The sequence below is a fragment of the Osmerus mordax genome, chromosome 1 (assembly GCF_038355195.1).
Source record: "Osmerus mordax isolate fOsmMor3 chromosome 1, fOsmMor3.pri, whole genome shotgun sequence".
In the NCBI taxonomy this organism is placed as follows: domain Eukaryota; kingdom Metazoa; phylum Chordata; class Actinopteri; order Osmeriformes; family Osmeridae; genus Osmerus; species Osmerus mordax.
This window is the reverse complement of record NC_090050.1, coordinates 14,081,276-14,100,785: the sequence shown is the minus strand read 5'-3', so window position 1 is coordinate 14,100,785 and position 19,510 is coordinate 14,081,276. Positions and strand designations below refer to the sequence as shown.

The 19,510-nt window shown below is 46.4% G+C and overlaps 2 protein-coding genes across 6 annotated transcripts in view; both read right to left on the bottom strand.

Moving 5' to 3' along the window:
• arhgap46a (Rho GTPase activating protein 46a) overlaps positions 1-9,417 on the bottom strand; it is a 28,212-nt gene extending 18,795 nt beyond the window's left edge. For both annotated transcript variants that reach the window (XM_067240982.1, XM_067240983.1), the window contains exon 1: positions 9,321-9,417. In XM_067240982.1, the coding sequence (XP_067097083.1) occupies positions 9,321-9,334 (14 nt within the window). In that variant the 5' untranslated portion in view covers positions 9,335-9,417. The remainder of the gene's footprint in view (positions 1-9,320) is intronic.
• A 546-nt stretch (positions 9,418-9,963) lies between these two features.
• Positions 9,964-18,906, bottom strand: sulf2a (sulfatase 2a). Of its 4 annotated transcripts, none has more exons than XM_067233805.1 (20): positions 18,714-18,906; positions 17,875-18,114; positions 17,586-17,737; positions 17,301-17,470; positions 16,009-16,159; positions 15,304-15,479; positions 15,027-15,155; positions 14,872-14,928; positions 14,647-14,776; positions 14,153-14,402; positions 13,802-14,063; positions 13,549-13,645; positions 13,356-13,450; positions 13,107-13,166; positions 12,847-13,013; positions 12,565-12,707; positions 12,221-12,329; positions 12,113-12,146; positions 11,768-11,821; positions 9,964-11,262 (listed from the first exon to the last, which is right to left on the bottom strand). In XM_067233805.1, exons 1-20 carry the CDS (start codon positions 18,904-18,906, stop codon positions 11,232-11,234), a joined length of 2,700 nt encoding a protein of 899 aa, XP_067089906.1. In that variant the 3' UTR covers positions 9,964-11,231. The 4 variants fall into 4 exon arrangements, with proteins under 4 accessions (XP_067089906.1, XP_067089897.1, XP_067089915.1 ...); XM_067233796.1 differs by having other exon boundaries at positions 13,802-14,126; positions 14,195-14,402; XM_067233814.1 differs by having other exon boundaries at positions 14,195-14,402.
• Between the last annotated feature and the right edge of the window lie 604 nt (positions 18,907-19,510).

Sequence of the window (19,510 nt, the reverse complement as noted above, 5' to 3'; positions counted from 1 at the left end):
GTCGTCTCTGCTGTACGACAGCCAGACTGCTACTTGCCATTTTATATTCAATCAAAAAGTCTTCTCGAATCAAATTCTATGCACTCAGTGACAAACTCAGTATTAATTCGGAGGTGTACATGTCTTCGTCCAGCATCAAGCTGAAGCTCTCCACGTTGCCCCTCTCAAAGCCAGGCTGACGTGGAGGGGCACAGGAGTACGCCACCCCTGCCAGTGTTGGTCCACGCTGCACACAGGAGCGGAGAGGCCATCTGCTCCGACACTCAACAAGCTCAGAACCGAGGCTCACGGCTCACATGTAATCAGTGTGACTAGGGGAATCTTAGCCCATATCGAGTGACGAGCGCATCACAAACAGTAGATTGGTCATTTCTTATTCTCGAGTGTGTGTAAAAGAAGGGATGATATAGATGAGATGTGTGTACGTCCATGTGTGGTGTGTGTGTTGCTCCTAAGAGCTGCCATCATGGAGGTAGAGGTTAACCTGTCTGGCTAGTGACTACACACAAAGAGGGACCGGGAAAAAGGCACATTTTTCTACCAGAGCAGACGCCTTTTAAGCTGACAGATCTACAGCTAATGGGTGGGAAAAACATGGAATAATGGGACGTTCAGAGTGAGCCAGTCAGCATCCCCCCAAACGACCAAACCTTCAGCCTCTCACTGCACTAAAGTCCCTATAGGGGCTTTCACACACACACACACACACACAACCCTTCATGCTGAATTTCTCCCAGTCATGTGTTTGGCATTACATTATTGTAATGAGAAAAAAAGATGGGAGCCAAACCCCAGATATGAACACGTGTGCACAGGAACATGCCACGTGAACGCTCCTACAGGAAACCCGGGTTCAAGGGTCAGCGGCGCAGGCCATCGTAAACGGGAGAGAAACAGTACGGGGTTAGTGGTTGCGTAAGGGCCCTTCCTTCTGGATAAATAAACAGTAGTCATATCAGAGTAAAGCCATGGGTTTTCTGTTGACAGGCAGAGATAAGCTGGAAGATAGACTGGCTGTCATGTTCGGAAATTCTTGGAAGAGGTATTCTGGGAGTGCTGCTAGGAGATGGTCTCCCCCCACGTCTGTGTTTAACGTTGTGAAGTGTGACATCCCTCACCCACTTCATTCTACAAGGGAGACACCCTGTGTACGAGCGCAGAGCTGGGAGTCTGGGGCTCGTGGCTGGTACCGTCTGTCACTCCATAGGTATATAGAGGTCGTACTGTTGGTCATTTTCTCATGAAGGAACGGGAAGACAGAACAGTTTACATTTACATTTACATTTAGCAGACGCTCTTATCCAGAGCGACTTACAGTAAGGACATTCTCCCCGAGGCAAGTAGGGTGAAGTGCCTTGCCCAAGGACACAACGTCATTTTGCACAGCCGGGAATCGAACTGGCAACCTTCTGATTACTAGCCCGCTTCCCTAACCGCTCAGCCACCTGACTCCCCACAGTTTAACACAAAGTCTGACTAAGAAAGCCCTGTGACCTGAGACCACTCACTGAGGGTGCTCCTAATGGTGTGGAATGCAGTCTGCGTTGCCTCAGTGAACTCAGACTTGAACTGCAAATGTTTTGTAACAATCTAATATGAAGTCATTACACTTGTGCTAGTGTGACCAACGCACATAGCACCTGATTCACCTCAGGGTTGATCAATGTCATTGAAGCAGACATGAGTTCTACCCTGAGACGGCTTCTCGGTATGACAACGACCCCATTCAGCGGGTGCAGTTCATTAAACATGGGTAGGAATCTCTCAACATGACGCTCAGAAATAATACAGCAACTATGGTTGTGCTTAGGAGCAAGTGGAAAAACATGGCCTTCAAATAAGCTTTGGTGTTTAGTCTTGTACTCTTCATGTGATAACACAGACCATCATCTCCCACGGCACACTGCCTCTTTGTCTCCCATCTGGGTCAAGGAGACCATTTTGCAGCACATGGTTATTCTAGGATGACTAAAAATAAGTCCAGTCAAATAGAATAACACCTCTGCAAACACAGAAAACCTGTCGGAACGCTGCACCAAAACGGGAAGACCATCTCTCTCCCCATCCTGTTGCTGCCAAAGTGTTAGAGATCTTGCTCTGAAGGAATATTTCATCCAACTGTAATTTACAGTCATAAAATCCATAGTCCAGAAATAACATCTGATCTTATAGAGATTTCCTGGAGCGGAGAACAACACCGTCGTGGTCATGGAATCTGCTCCATTGTTCTAGAAAGAAACCGTAAATGGCACTTTTCCCAGCAGTGAAAAACATAGGAGTGGACAATTCAATGTCTCAAAATAGGGCACCACGCAGCTTTCTCTCATTGTTTAATGTTGGCTTTCTGTCCACCTCAAATTCCGAGCTAGTTTAACTTTTCTTTTTTTTTTTTCAATGGAAAGAAATCAGAGACAAAACGTTAAAGTGCAATGGTCAGAGAAAAGGCAGATGAGTGAGTGTGTCATCAACTCATCTAGTCAAGGCTGTTGAGGAGCTCATCACTCGAATATCATTCTGCTGTTTCTGATTCACTGACAGCACCTACTCAGACGTGTAGCTAAATAAGGGATTATTAAGTATTTGTTTGCTCTCAAATTAATTTGTAGAGAGACAATAGGCACCAGTGACGAGCCTTAACTCCCATTTCACATTTACTGCTCTCGTAAACTAACCTCTAACCTCGCCTAACAACAGGCTATTCTAAGCTGGTCTCTGGTCAGTTCCCCTGAGGACCTGAGGCTGCCGTTTCTAACAGGCTCTGCCATTCATCTGGGTAATCTTAGAGTTCAGTTCACCAGCCACAGCAACAAGTGCCAAAGTCCGCCTGTGTGTATTTCCAGACCTGCCATTTCCTATCTGGAGACAAAATACATCCTTACTCCTCAGATACACAGTTTAAAAACAAAAAGTCACAGTAAGGCTAACAAGCTAAATTTCTCCCTGCTCACCTTGCAATTCAAACATGAGTTGCTAGCCATCTGCTGCAGCCTTGCGAGCAGTGGCACGAACCTCAATATTAAGGCAGTAATAATCAGGCCCAGACAGCGCTCTGTGTCATTGGACGTTATGTTCAAAGTCTAAATAGACCGCCTGCTCCTAGGCAACAAGCTTATCTAAATATTGTAAAACAAGAGTGAAGACATGAACTGTGTGTGCTCTGCAGTAGCTTCATGAGCCGTGTGTGACTAGAAACAGAAACCCCATTTACAGTGTGGACTGTGATGGACTGGAACAGAGCAAGCAACTCTCAAACACGTCCAAGAAATACAGATATTGAAGTGAATGAGGAGGCCCTGTCAGCAACTTACTTAACTTTTCAAACTGTGTCTGTACATGTAAGATATATCTATATTTCTAGGCAATAATTAAGGCATTTTAAGACTAAATACCAAGGAAACCTTAGGACCCAGATCTAACTAACTCCATTTTTGGTTGGGACAGAGGCATATGTGTAAAGTGTTTATGTGGGTCAGCATTGTACAGGCCACGTGCAGGCTCCCACACCCTGGTCACAGAGAACAATCACATGGAGGGGGGGGGGAAAGAGCACATGTTTCAGATGACCGAAAAAGCTGTGCACCTGTCACACACGCATTCTTTGGTTCTTTTGTTCAATCCCATTCCTACCGTTCCACCAAGGGCAGGGGTCAACAACAAAAAACTACTGACAATTAGTGCGTGTTAGTGAGTCTGTTTGTGTACATCTCACAAACCAGTATGACCGCTGCTGAAGGTGCAATCTATAACAGGATAACAGACTTCCATGGAACCATTGGCATTCATCCCCATAGCAACTCCATCCAAGTAACACTACGGTTAAATCATTGTATGTTAGGCATCCGTTTCAGATTCTACAGTACAAAGCTCTCTTAAAACTGAATCCATTCTTACCAGCTGCCTCTTCAGAATTACAATGGGTTTATTTGCCATTACACGAAAGGAACCATAGTAGTAAATTCCCTGGTACAAGTAATTGTGGTTTGTGTTAAAAGATTCCTTGCCTTATGGGCAGAGGGCTGCCTATGAGGGGAGGTGTAAGGGGCTTGTGTGATCTCTGTGGTGTGAAAAGTCTCTCCAAGCCCTGCCTTGAGGCCCCTACAGGATCATGTATCATGTATGAAGTGAATGTTATGATGGTAAAGGTGCATAGGCTTCAAAGTGGGTTCTATTTTTCCCTTTACCACTGTACCTGAGGGGGGTCTATATACAGACTGACAGGCCCGATGCTATGCACCGTTCCGACAGGTTGTCACCTTCCTTCCTCACCCTGAGGGGGGACAACAGTTGTTCTTGTCCATCCCTCACACGGCCTGCTCCGACGCTGGGGCCGGGTCTGAAGCGAATGTTTCATGGGGGTTTTGTTCTGCATGATAAAACAGGCCTTGTGTTTGCCGCTCCGGCCTGAGAGACAAGCAGAGAGGCAGCAGGCCAAGGACGGGAAGAGGGGGCAAGCACTTTAAGCCAAAGCAGTCGCAGCCACATGCCTGGCAGAGCAAAGCAGGGCTGGAAGCTGTACCCCTCTGCAGTCACCTCCACCCCTCTGCAGTCACACAGACAGACAGGCAGACGGCCGATATGGCCTGGAGAGGTTACAGTCAGATAGTGTAACAGATGCTCCAGTCTGGTATCCGTGGTTAATGGTATCATTAAGGTGTGAGTCATTTGCAGTGACTCCATACACCTCAAAACTGGACTATCTGGTGTCTGTGCCTCAGGGCTTTACAGAGTGCGGTAATTGTAACTGGGCTCAATTTTCAACGCACTGGTCCAACCTGCGTAGTGCTGCTGTCAGATGTCCTCTGTGGTGTACAAAATAACTTTGTGTGTGAAGAAAAGCACATTAAGACCATGACCAGTTTTATTAGGGAAGCATGCTCCAAAGTCCCAAACCATCCTAACAAGTTGCATCAGAAAACCAAGAGTTGTCTGTACACAAACCCTCAGGGGGGCCTTGTTCTGTATAGAATGAAAGCTCCTGAGCTGACAAACCAGTCCAACGGTGAGTCATAATCATATGCATTCCAATCCTTGTGCAGTCTGCCCTATGCTAATGCCTGATAGCTGACAATGGACACTATTGTCAAATTAACAACCAGGCTTCATTCAGCTACAACTGTCTCCATTTCCGTTCCCACATGGCTGCCAGCCAATCAGAGCTTTGTGCTTAAGCCCAGGGGGAGGAGCTTGGAACATATTTGGGAGAAGTGGGGTGACCTCCTACAACAGCTGCCATAAGCCACAACCAGAGACAGTTTTCATTCTCCTGGCACAGGATTAGACTGGATTCCGCAAGGTCGTTCCACCACCTCCAGCAAAGCTACTCTTTCCCATGCCACTTCCAGCTAGCAGGATGAATATGATATATGTTCCGTCCAGAGATATACTGTGCCATGGCTTAGAGGTTCTTAAAGTTGTTCTGTCCCTTGCCTAAATAGTGAATGGATAGAGATACTCCTCTATGGCGTCTGTTTGGAGGTCATTTTCTAAACCCTGTCCTGTTCTTTTGTCCACTGAAGCAGAAGCATGAGGCAGGACTGCTGGTTAAACTTCTGACCCCTCACAGCTGAGCAGACCAGTCACACGCTCTGTATGACACACATGGCAGAAACAGGGTCAATCCAAAACAAACCGTTTTATAGGGGCCAGTGCGACCACTTACAGCCCCTGTGCTCCCGCAGATCCTCCTACCCTTTCTGGCCTATGACAAATGGACGTTTTACCAGGTCAGAGGGCCTCTGGACATGAGTGAGCATGTGCAGGAGACATGGAGGGACAGATCATGGTGTTTACCAAATACAGGACAGACTCCCTGTCTGGTACACCAGCTGTCAACCCAGGAACAATGGGGTCACTTGTCCAAACGTTGAGAAAAAATAACTAATGAGGATGTAATTGTGATTAATGGACATTAACATCATTTTTCAATGTAATTTCTTAATTTTGAGGTGAGAATGTGACAAATAAGGACAAGTGCACACACTGGGGTCCAACCAGATTTATTTCTGCAGCGAGGAACAATTTTTAAAGAGGGAATTTCAACCATAGCCATCTGCTTGGTGCCTGCTCAACATAATACTACTTTGGGCTTGTCTAACTTTATAGCTGACATTGATGCCAAATGCATTGAGAACACAACCCCCAACCATTAGCCTTCCTCTGCTGACATGACAAACGAGGCCAGAGTCTGAGCACGGGGCAGTGACGGGGTGAAAGGGGGGTCAGAGGTGGCCGATGAGCCACACAGGAAGGAGGCATCTTGGATGATGATTCCCCCCCGAGGAAATGGGCTTGTGACAGCCGATCCTGGGTCAGACCCAGAGCCTGGTTAAGCTGTTAATGCTCCACACTGAGGGGAGCTGGACAGGGGTGTCAGCATAACATCCTCCACCTGCTCCAGTATTTCAGGGTATTGGGACTGATAAGCATTCTCCTAATAGCAGCAGAATGAATGTGGAGTGAAAGGAATAAGACAGGCAGCTTTGCGCAAATATGACATAAATATGTATCTTAGTAACAAGAATTAACTTCACCACTGATGACCTACAGTATTAGTTAACTTGAGTGGAAGATATGACTAAGTATAGCCAATCATACCACGCCATACCATTCTATACCCTGGGAATGTTATTCTTTATCATGCCATCTAGGAACACTCAGATAACTTGGACTGGCCATCAGGTTTGAACATAGTTTAGGCAAGCAAGTTAAGCCAGCTCTTTATCCCAGTGTAAGAGGGATTGCAAATGTCAGGGGCTGGATGGGCACAGACAAATGTGAATAGACAAATCACCTAGGCTACACAGCCTTTGTACAAAGCCTACAACAATCACATGGTGGTGAAAAGAGGGAACAGAAGGAACCATGTTGATCTTTCCCCAATGTTTTAACCCATTATGGCACCGACGAGCAACTGGAACCACAGAAGAAGGAGTCTCAAACGCGTCACACTTCCTCCCAACAGGCCAATCAAACAGATCTGTCTTCAAAGCCATTGTTTGACGGACGTCCTGCGTCTGTATTGTCACATGTGGCCCAAAAGGCCTGGCTGTGCACTGAGGTAACCTTGCTGGAGGAATGCAGTGTCCTGTGTTCCTTTGTCTGCCGACCATTGGGGGCCAGCAGAGTAAACAAGGAGACAACATCCTAGTGTGGCTCATCTCTGCTTGCACTTTGATAATCTAATCTTAAAGAATGTTAGGCATAAAATAGGTAAGATTAATTAGCTAGACAAAATGAAGGCCCTCACTAACAAAACTGCATTGTAATGTGAGTAGATTTTGGTCCACCAGATCTTTTGGAGCCCTGATTAGCTTCAGCAGAGCAGAGGAGTTACTTGGTTTATCAGTTCACAAGGGGCGAGTAAGGTGTGGCCCTAAATTAGGTTGTATTTGTGATAAGCATTGAACCAATCTAACTACACTGTGTAGGTCTAGAATTATTACATTACATTTACATTTAGTCATTTAGCAGACGCTCTTATCCAGAGCGACTTACAGTAAGTACAGGGACATTCCCCCAAGGCAAGTAGGGTGAAGTGCCTTGCCCAAGGACACAACGTCAGTTGACATGACCTGGAATCGAACTGGCAACCTTCGGATTACTAGTCCGACTCCCTCACCGCTCAGCCACCTGACTCCTTTAGGTCTAGAGTTCTATGAAATATGCATAACTGTAATACTATTAGTCATTTGACAATTCTGATATGATATCACACTCATCCTACTGAATCCTATAATGGAAGCATGCATGTTGAGATGGGTTGAGAGGTGATTTCTCTTTGTGCATAGTGTGGTATGGAGAAGCTCACATGTATGCAGAACCCAACACCACACAAATGCACACAGTCTAATGCTGTCACCAATGCCTCATGGAGAAGAATCGATACCCCAGCTGTACAGGGAGGGGTGACATACTACTGAGTTGAGAACTGTAGGGGTGCGACATGTCAACTCCTTGGGCTAGATACATTACATATCTGAGGGACCTTAAAACACCTCTTGCTGCCCCTTGGGCCACCATCTCCATGGTTCCACCCGTAAGACATTTCAATCTTTTTGAGACTATCCCAGAGCATAAGTACAGTGGGTGGTGAGAGGTTGGAGTCAGGTTTTAAAAGCAAACCCTCAAAGTGACTTGACTATAAGGGCTTCCTAGACCATCCCATTTCCAAGACCAATGTAACATTTGGTTTGGGTTTCAAACCCATAACCACTTGTTCTGCAGCACGACACACTATCTAATGTAATCTAATCATTATTTAGAGGGACGAGTATCTTTAATCAAAGTGTCTACAATACCCTACTGAGTGGGGAATAATCCATGCCTTACTTATTGGGGAATAATAACACAATTACAAAACCTCTCATCAACTCCAATGACAATCAAAAGTACACCATTAATAAATTGTGTTAATCTGAGGTATACTAGGATTTAGGTATTTATGAGACGAGTAGAACTGAAATGTATAAATAACTAATCAAATGGCAAGACTTCCCAAAGCAAGCCTTATAGTGAATACGAGCTGTCTAAGAGCGTGTGAATCAGCCGAAACAGGTGGAGTACGCCCAATTTAAAAACAAATGGTCTTCAGGGCATTTGTTTTCCACCTTGGTTATTGGTCTGTTATCCAAAGAAAATAGCAAACTGAGCCAAATTGAGGAGGAAGGTCATTATTACATTTAAGCCAACAGGAAATTCAATATTTCTAAAGACAGAAGAACACTTGAGAAGAGTTGATTTGATACCAGGTTGATATAGAGGTTAGGGGAAAGATGTCATTAAATTGCTTTGAACAAAGCTATGACTATAAAGAATCTAGATCAGTTAGTTTGACAGCTTGATAAAACTATTCAAAAGCCAATACCCTTTCAAAAGTTATGCCGTCACTAGGCCTACACAAGAACTCTGTATATATAAATATCGGCTATTAAAACGGTAACCCACTAATCATTTTGTGTACTAGGCCTACTTTATAAAGTGTGCCTTTAAACATCTAAACTGTTGAATAATTGACAAACAACATTTACACTCATGTATACAAAACAGCCACCGTGTTCATAGAAAATGTTTACATCAAAACATTTATTTTGCTTGACAATTCAGGTTGGGCAGTAAGGAACTATAATTAAGTTTGACTCTGAATCCAACTTATACCCTTTGGGTCCCTTAACACAATGCAGCTCCCTTCATGGAGAGCTAGACGGTTTCTCAGTTGCAGCCCACACCACTCACACGAAGAGCGCGGGGCGTTCGATTAAAAAATAACATGTTTTTAACTCCGTCCGACACGTTTCAATAGTTGTGAAGATTAGATGACTTACCTTGTCCCGGCCATTTCCTTCACATTGTAATCAACACGAATATCTTAGAATTAAGACTATTTCACTAGTTTACTCAAACTTGTCGGCTACTTTCCACAGTCGGTAAGTGCACTGAGCATGAGACAATTCTCCAGTAGTGAATCCGATATGGAGTCTCCGCCTCTGCACGTGAAATACGATGGGGGTCCCCGCCCGGTGCGGGCGGCACCCCCGCCCTTCCCTCCTGTTTGTTACTCACTGGCCACTCACGGGACAAGTGACATTTAGTTCCACTGACGATATTACCAGTATGTGCACAGTAGCCTAATTAGTATTGGCCTACAGGTTAGACTATTTTGAGAAGTAAAAAAAAATGTTAATCGAATATATGTATATTTTAAATTATCTCTTGAATCCCTCTTCTAATCTCTTAAAGTCTGTAGTTCGGTGGTTAGATACACTTTGGGTGGCAGAGACACCTGCTGGCAAGTGCGACTTGTTGCATGTTACTCGACTAAAATACCAGCCAGATAAAAGTAGCAAAAACATATATGTGGCAAATCAACACTTTATTCTCAATTACTGTCTAATTAGGCTAATATAATATATCACCTAATACTGATAAAAGAAAAGAAAAGGCTGAATGAGAAAAAGAGAAAACATTATTTCAATGACAAAAGATCACAATCTGCATTCTTATGCACAAATCCATTAATTTTACAGTTACTATGTTCACTAATAATTTGTAAGTGCTTTTCCAGAAGTCAGTTTTGACATCCAAAAAACGGACACTAACAGAAAAAAACATCTAAAAGGTAATAATGTTGTCTTAAATAATACCAGGTACAAGAGAGGTCTGCCTCCTTTCAGTATTATAAAAAAATATTGTAAACATTTATATTAATTGCACAACATACATTCAAATACATACTATACAGCAAGTCTTTTTTCCATATTGTTATCATAGCACCATGTATTGCAAGCTGAACAAACTAAGTTTACTGAATACCTACCAGGGCATGAACAATGCAAAGCAATAAAATATCATTCACTAATGTACCATAAGCATTCTGCCACTTGACTAATGTTAAGGAGTTTGGTTTGCAGACTCTCAGTGTGGGTGTTCGGGTGAGTAGTCCTGATAAGAGTCTGTGATAAAAACATTAGAATGAGCTTTTTGATCCTTTTGACTGTACAGTCATGCCCCATCATCTCTCAACCCTCTCTATAAGGTAAAACAATCATAACTGGCACTCAAGCAACATTTATTTGAGCTATAATACAAGAATGCAGCAAACATCCAGAAGTTTGTGGTGCAAGGGAAATGATGTGATGAGAAGAGTTTCTTCATGTTGTATGTCTGTACAGTAGGGTGAAAGTGTGAGTGATGACAGATATCCTTCTCCTGTGTGGTAGTAGAGCCTTAGGGCGAAACACCAGGAGATGATCCACAGCAGTTTGTAGCAGCACCATTGACATTTCATCCACCTCACATTTATTAATCTGTTTTCCTCCAGTTCAACAGGACAATAAAAAAGCTTACAGGCAATTGATATACCATGATGATCAAGAATGGACACTTAAAACCGCACAAAATCAAGAATCTACCAGAGTTGTTGGGACTGACAGAGGGAGATGTTGGTTACTAGATGAGAGACAGTCCTGTGAGTGAGCTTGACTGAGTGGAAGAGTGTTTATTCAGTATGAGGGGGGAAAGAGGCAACAATAATCCTTTTTTTTGTGTTCCATAGACTTAAACATTTCCTCTGTTTGGAGAATATTTTGGTAGCTATATCAGTCCAGGCCTTCTCCATGAACTCCTACAGTAATGGTTTATGAGGTTACATTCCAGTGATATCCCCACAAGATCCTCAGGTTCTTCAGCCTCCCTCGCAGAAGATGGTAGAGCTAGTGTGGAGGACAGGTCCAGGTTTAACCCACCCATCCTTCCCAAATCTGCCCTCTGTGTGGGTAAAACAGATGGATGGAAGGGTTTACTTTAAGCAATTACTGAAATCTGTGGATGCAGTAGTTCTTTTCCTAAAGCCCAAATGAGAGACAAAGACAGAACAAGGACAGAGACACTCATGACAAAGACAATTCTTAATCTGCATAAAATGAGGGTACAGCTCAGTGGTTGAAGCACTTGACTGCATAGAGTTCAAGAGGTTGCAGGTCGCCCCCCCCCCCCCCCCCCCCCATACTGTATGTCCCTTTTGATAAAAGCATCTGTTAAATGAAATGAATACACACATGACAAACTTTGACATGAGGTTGTACTGATGCCTTGAAGGCGCTGCACTTAAAGATCCTTACATTTGTTCTATGAAGCATAGAACAAGAAGCATGGACTATTGTTAGAAGAAGGCATGCCTCTGGGTCATTTGAAAGTGATAGATAGAGCTCTACTGGAGGAGAGGGGGAGATTGGCTAAACTGAGAGGAACAAATGGGGGATGACAAACTCACACTGATTTGGAGGAGGGCTTCTTCACTTTTGGCCTCTTTCGACGATGAACTGGCCTAAAGCATGCACAACACGTACATACGTGCATTGGCAAACGCATGTGCATTAACAACACACGCACACACACATACACACACAGACGTACACGCACACACGTACGCATATGCACAAATAAACAGCAGAGACAAGCAATTAGGCCTCAGTGCAAAGAGGGTGTCAGCAGCTGCAAGCATCAATAAACTGTAACAACCAAAGGCTTCTGGGAAACAGTTTGTAGAAAAGCATTTGGAAAAAGGCAAGAACGAAGGGCAAGACCATATAAGATCAATCCAGGAAAACTTGGGTACCTGTATTCACTGAAGGAGTTTCGCTCTTTGCCTCCTGTAAAACAAATAAAAAACGGAGTTAAGTAAACAAACAGATAACCAGGTGACGTTTGTGTCTGTCAGACTTACCCTTCTCTGCGTTGCACTGCTTGTGTCCTTTACAGCTGCGCAGGTCCATCAGCTGCTGGTGCATCTGGTTCAGAGCATTGCGGTCCAGACTGCTGACAGCATTTATCAGCTGCAGAAATGCCATGAGGACAATGTGTCCATAAACAACAAGAGGCACTGCATCAGTGAAAAGGCTACATCCTGGATAAGATTGTCACCGTTTTAACCAAATAACTTTCACAGTTCATATTTGTCTAGTATGTTGTGTGTTAACTATCGGACAAGCAGCATTCTCCAGAACGGAGCAACACAGCTGTATAAACAAGTAAAACAAAATAATTTTAAAAAGTCTTAAAAATACATACCTGGTATGGGTCAGTGTTAAGATCAAAATACTCTAAGAAACCTGTGGCAAACTCGCAGAACAGGAAGTTGTGAGTGTCGTTGATGGTCCTGAGACACCAGTATGTGTTGTTGTTGGCACTGGTGCAGGCACAGAACGGGCCCACTGGCAAGAACAGAGACATTCAAGTGACCAATTACAAGCCTTCCTCATACATGCAATAACCACATTGTGTCATTGCGGATAAAATCGTACTCCAAAACGTTCAGCATAACAGGATTTCAAATGGTCTGCAGCGCCATACTTGTCCAGAAGGGGGCGGTCTGCCAGTGCTGGTTGTCGTGGGTGAAGCAGGTGAGGCCAGGCATGCTGCAGGTGTCGTTGTTGCGTAGCCTCTTGAGTAGTTTACGGAGCTTCTTTCTGCGTTTCTGCTCCTTCATCAGCCACTGCTTCTTCTGCTTCGAGGGCATTCTGCTGAGCACCGACAGCCATTACAGACACAGTCAGTGGAGGAAAAAACACATGAACCAGCATAACCTTCATACCCTTCACGCACCACCTTACTTGAGTGAATGGATGCGGCCTGTGTTGAGTCTGAAAGACCCTTTGTTCTTGAACAAGTAACTGAAAGGAGGAAAACAACACGTGAATGACAACATCTTTTGGCCAGCCTAGATAAGGAGCTTTATTTATATGTGGAAAAGCCACGTTTTGATAAATGTCAACATGTGCTCTACGGATTGTTTTTGTGCATCCTGTATGTGCAGTTAAAACATGAGATTGTTTTCTTTGTGGTTGAGTCCAGACTCAGACCTGGGGTCGTTACACTGGCACTCCTCCGGCCGGACCTTCTTTAAATGACCTTTGACATCACGCAGGTTCTTGATTTTGGTCTGCAAGGTTTCTATCTGATGCACAGAGAAAACACACCAGGACAGTTGGAGTGGAAAACAGCAGTGACAGGCGTGTCCGGAACATTCCAGGGAGGAAGCCGTTGGGGCAGTACCTCGTGCTCGATGTGGAGCTTGTGATCCTTCCATGCCTGCAGGGACTTGTAGAGGCCTCCATCACACTTGACTGTGTCATTCATCAGAATGGAGCACCTGCAGAGTAAACAGACAGACACTGTCAACACCCCCTGACTCTCTCCTTCTCTCTCTCTCTCTCTCTCTCTCTCTCTCTCTCTCTCTCTCTCTCTCTCTCTCTCTCTCTCTCTCTCTCTCTCTCTGTCCCTTTCTTTCTCCTTCTCACACACACACCTGTAGGTGACTTTGAGAGCAGCAGGTGGGGTGAGGCTGTTGCTGGTGGTAGGTCTGGCTGTCACCTCCATGCCACTAAACTCCTCATCCTCCATGTCACCATTCCCAGCTCCAGTCATCCTCTGCCTCTCCCAGCTGGAGTTCCTGGGGCCCACAGGCCGGTACCCCTCTTCAAGGTCCACAGCAAACAGATCCCCGTCCAGCTCAAAGGGGATGGAGCGAGCCCAGCGGTTCTTAGACAGACCTTTAGTGGACTTTCCTTCTGTCAGGATCACAACAGTAAGATAGTGTGACTGGCGGTTGAGGTGGTGTGTGTCTGCACTACCTTGTGTTGCCACTGGGTGGCACAACCACACCATTTCCAAAACAGAATGCATGACAAGAGTTGCTCACTCTTTTTGGTGAGCAGTTTCCTCCTCTTCACAGGTGTTGTCTTGATGCCCAGAGGGCCACAGTTACAAGAGTCAGAGTTGGACATGTGGCCATAGCTCTTAGGCCCAGCAGCCATCAAAGCCTGCATGCGAGGGGCAAAGAGGCTGGCCATGCCCTTACACTTATACAGCCTCAGCTTCCCAGAAGGGTCCTCCACACACTGCCACTTCTACACACACACAGAGGGAAGGAGGACATACATTTTTAGATCAACACAAATGTGTGTGTGCACGTGTGTCTATGTGTGTGTGTGACTAGCGCATGGTCAACCAACCTGGCCATGCTGTTAGTGTGTATGTACCGCTGCTTGTGTGCATGTGCGAGTGCGTAAGCGAAGAGGAGTATGTGTGTGTATGTAACTGTGTGTGTGCGAGAGAGCCTGTGTATGTGTGAGCCCGTGTCTGTCCACTGACCTGGCCAGGCTGTTCACAGGAGCTCTGGTACTCTGCTCTCTGACACAGGTCCTTCACCCGCTGGTACTTAGGCAGGAAGTTCTCCTCCTGGGACACTTCCTTTCCATCAGACCTCTTATGGAGAGGCTTCCTGTGTGGACAGGATGTTGTCTCATGGGATTAAGGCTGCTACTATGATGGAAATACAAACATGTTCAACTGATGGCCAATGAAGGAGATCCTCACCCTCTCTCTAACAGGAATGAATCCCTCCACACTTTTCCCTTTTTGTTCAACTGGAACCTAAAGAAAAGCATGGAAGTCATTGTAAATGTCCTCGCTGTCGAGGTGAGTGTCCAGTTCCACCACAAAGTATAACCCATTGTTAAGCATGAAGTCACCTGTTGACAGGTCTGTCCGTGTCCAGGAGTTTGAGGATGGACTTGCCGTCCATGTCCGAGGGCACCTCTGCCCCGGCCATGTCCAGCAGTGTGGGCGCCAGGTCGATGTTCAACACCACATGAGGGTTTCTGCAGCAGAGATACACAACCGCTCAGCTGAAAATTCAACACGAGCAACGTGTGACCTTTCAGTTACAACTGTATCGCCACGTCATCGACAATGGAGCAGCCAATCGAAAGGGCTAATCTACAGGTGTTATTCGGTGCGGCCCCTCACATGGCTCCTGCCTCCACGTTGGGCCCTCGTACGTAGAAGGGGACTCTGATGTCAAACTCGTAGGGCATGGACTTGCCCTTGACCAGTCCAAACTGGCCAATGTGGTATCCGTGGTCGGAGGTGTAGATGATGTAGGTGTTGTCCATCTCTCCAGTCTCCACTAACATGTTATACACCTGAGGAGAACACACACAGCTGAAAAACCCCCTAGGGGTCCCTAGCACTTTTTCAACAAAGATACAATGGAAAATCAGGCACAGATCTCTGCCTGTCTGTGTGTTTGACTGTCTGTCTGTCTGCCTCTCTGTCTGTCTGTGTGTGTGTCTGTCTGTCTGTCTGCCTCTCTGTCTGTGTGTCTGCCTCTCTGTCTGTCTGTCTGCCTCTCTGTCTGTCTGTCTGTCTGTCTGTCTGTGTGTCTGCCTCTCTGTCTGTCTGTCTGTCTGTCTGTCTGTCTGTCTGTCTGTCTGTCTGCCTCTCTGTCTGTGTGTCTGCCTCTCTGTCTGTCTGTCTGTCTGTCTGTCTGTCTGTCTGTGTGTCTGCCTCTCTGTCTGTCTGTCTGCCTCTCTGTCTGTGTGTCTGCCTCTCTGTCTGTCTGTCTGTCTGTCTGTCTGTCTGCCTTTCTGTCTGCATCTCTGTCTGTCTGCCTCTCTGTCTGTCTGTCTGTCTGTCTGTCTGTCTGTCTGTCTGTCAGTGCGTCTGTCCCACCTTCTCCACGCTGTCGTCGACAGACAGCAGCGTCTGCATCCTCCTGCGCTGCAGCATGTTGGTGAACTGCATGTGGACTGGCTTCATGGGGCCGGTGTAGCGCAGGATCCAGTGCTTGTCTGGGTTGGGAGCGTAGTTGTAGCTGGGTGTTCTGAAAGACACATGGATGGAAAATTGGACTGACACTTTTTGTGATATACCGTGTTGCGTTACCTATTATTGTGGTGTATTGTTCTGAGTTGAATGACGATTCGTTGAGTGGCCTTGAATAATTGTTTTGGTTTTATTGGGAGTGTACACACATTAATTTGGTTTTGATTCCTGCATTTGCAACAGCAATCACACATCAACGTGATTGTAATGGGCTGTTCCACAAAGCCTCCAAGGTAGCCTCAAAATGATTCAGATTGTACTCACAAACCATGAAAAGGCAACAAGCTGCTGAACTGATCAATGGCTGCATACACAGGAAAAGCACTTAATCAATACCTAACTCAGGAGCAGATTAGAACCTTCATTATTTCAAAATAAACACTGCTAAATATTGAATGAGATCTTGGAGGCAAACATATTTAACGTTTAAAGCATATTGATTTAACTTTTAGAGAATGCTAATCATCCACAGCCTAGAAGCACTGAGCCCCACTAGAGATTCCGACAAAGGAGAGGGTCTGTGGTGTCTGTGGAGGAAAGTTTCTTGCTGGAGGTGTGGAGGAGAGGAATGCACTTGTCACTCTAGAAGGAATATAAGGACAAGTAGTGAGAGAGAGAGAGAAAAGAGAGGAAATAGTGTGAGAGAGAGAGAGAGAGAGAGAGAGAGAGAGAGAGAGAGAGAGAGAGAGAGAGAGAGAGAGAGAGAGAGAGAGAGAGAGAGCAACATGAGTAGATATAGGGTATATAATATTTAAGAAGGCGTGTCAAAATCCCACAGGGGAGGATACATTACTGGGAAAAAGCAATTAAAAGTTGCCATTAAAGACACAGTTGCTGAGTATACCCAAGTAGACTGTGTATCCTGCCTGTGTACGGTTTGTTAATGATGCTGAGGGGATTTATTTTGGCAGCAGAGAAGGAACGGAGAACACTTCTCTCATTACTGCCATCCTGGATTTCCCCCCAGGGGCCTCTGGGAGAGTTCAATCTGCCAAGGGCACCACACAGTCACTCAGGTACACACTCCAAGACAACGCCACGAACACGACAAGAGCCTACTATTTGATACAAGGACAATATTTAGACAAGAGTGTTTAGAAATGACTGAGCTGAAGCGTTATTCCTTGCAGACTCCTTACATGTGCTGTGAGGCGTTGGGGAATGTGCTGCTGTACTGTGGCGCAGAGTCCTCCGGGCCATGGGGGGCAGCGTGGCTCAGCACCATCATGACTGGCCGGTGGGGGTACATCCTCTTGGACGTTCGGAAGTAGTTGATGCTGTCATTGGTGATGATATCAGTGAGGTAGTCCTGGAGAGTGAGGATGAAGCGTACGTCAGTTTCCAAAGGAATGCACTCAACGTTTCCGTCAATTGCTGCTGCTGTCCTGTGAGACCGCAATGCATCATGGGACATGGGCTAAGACCTTGGGATAGTTGTTGCCGTGTTTCTCACGGACTCCGTTCCTGCACAGAGTGTAGTTGTAGAAGCGGGAGTTCTTGACCAGGGCCACCCACTCCTTCCAGCCAGGGGGCACATATGAGCCGTTGTACTCATTCAGGTACTTCCCAAAGAAGGCTGCAGGAGGAGTGGATGATGGAGTAGAAAGTGAGACAGTTCCGAATGCGAACAATACGAGAAGACACGACTTATCGCACGTACGCCATGCAGGTGTGTGTGTGTGTCTGGATGTCTGTCTCCAAAAGGCTTCCTACCCGTCCTGTAGCCTGAGTTGTTGAGGTGCACGGCGAAGGTATGCGGCTCGTGCTGGGCCTGCCAGGAGGGCGAGGAGCAGTTCTCGTTGTTGGTGTAGGTGTGGTGGTTGTGGACGTACTTCCCCGTCAGGATGGAGGAACGGGACGGGCAGCACATGGGAGTGGTGGAGAAGGCGTTGGAGAAGTGGGTGCCTCCCTGCTCCATGATACGACGAGTCTTGTTCATGGCCTGCATGGAACCTGAGGGACAGAAACACAGACGGGAGGAGGGGAGGGGGTGACGGGGGGGGGGGGTGAGGAGGAGAGGGGACACAGTAGAAGGGGAGCAAAAGAAGGGTGAGGGGAAGAAGATGGAGGGGATATTTGAGAGCGAAAAGGGGCGAGAGATTTTCTGTGCGGAGCGAAGCCCATTTAAATTCATGTGCGGTAAAAGGCTTTTAGGCTGATGCTGATTGTTTAGTGAAACAGATGCTCAACCATAAATTCCTGCATTTCAATAGGGGTCTCCTTACCAGCGATCAGAGAGGGACAAAGGGTGTCAGTTTGGCCATTATGCAGCCACCCCAACCCAATCCACAGTTTAAAGGCTTAAACGGGTAGGGATATGGCCAGGGTCTGGCACACAGACAATAGATGCCATAGGCCACTCACTCCCTGCCAACAGTGGTGTTGGCCACGGGGCACTTGACTTTGAGAGGGACAATTTGTTACAGTGACAAAAGAGATCCTTAACCTCTCTCATGGACATGCACACACACAGACGTTTAAACGCACACAAACACAAACGTTCCCACACTTACGCATCGCCGATAGTGATCTAGTGATTTAAAGTGTCTCACCCAGTTCGATGTCCTGGTCATCAGTGAGGATGAGGATGATGTTGGGCCTGACGTTGCGGACATGCCGGTCCCTCTGCAGGCGTGAGCGCAGGCGCTGCCCAGAGAGGTAGGAGGAGCCCTGGGTCAGGGCCAGGAGCCCCAGGAGGAGGAGGAGGAGGAGGAGGCGGGGCCCACTCAGCCTCCACCCTGCCATCACTTTGACCTGTGGTGACCTCCCAATAACTGCAGGAGAGGCCAACACCCTCGCTCACGCTGGAGAGAGAGAGAGAGAGAGAGAGAGAGAGAGAGAGAGAGACAGGGAGGGAGGGAGGGAGGGAGGGAGGGAGGGAGGGAGGGAGGGAGGGAGGGAGGGAGGGAGGGAGAGAACGGGACTCAGTTTTAGATATCATATGAACTCTGACAGACCCACCTATCTATTTCCAAATCTCAAGAGTCAAAACACCCCGATTTCACGTATTAGATGAAAAATCGCAGATGTGACCCGAGCAGGGCCATTACCGTCCGCTCCCCGTACAAACTCCCTCGTTTGAGCTCCGCTCGTTAATCAATCATTAATGATGCATTAGAGCGGTGTCACTGGCTCGGCGTAACGATCTGTGCTGATGAACACATGGCTGGCGGTCTGGAGCTAATGGTGCTGGGCCAGGGGCCAGGGCTGCCATCAACCTCCACCGAGCCCCAGAGGAGGGTTAGCAGAGCAGAGGTGAAGGAGAGGAACAGGAGGAGGAACGTGTAAATACAGGATGCCAATACAGAGATCGGGGAGCATCGGTAAGCGTGGCTAAAAGGAGGCCTTT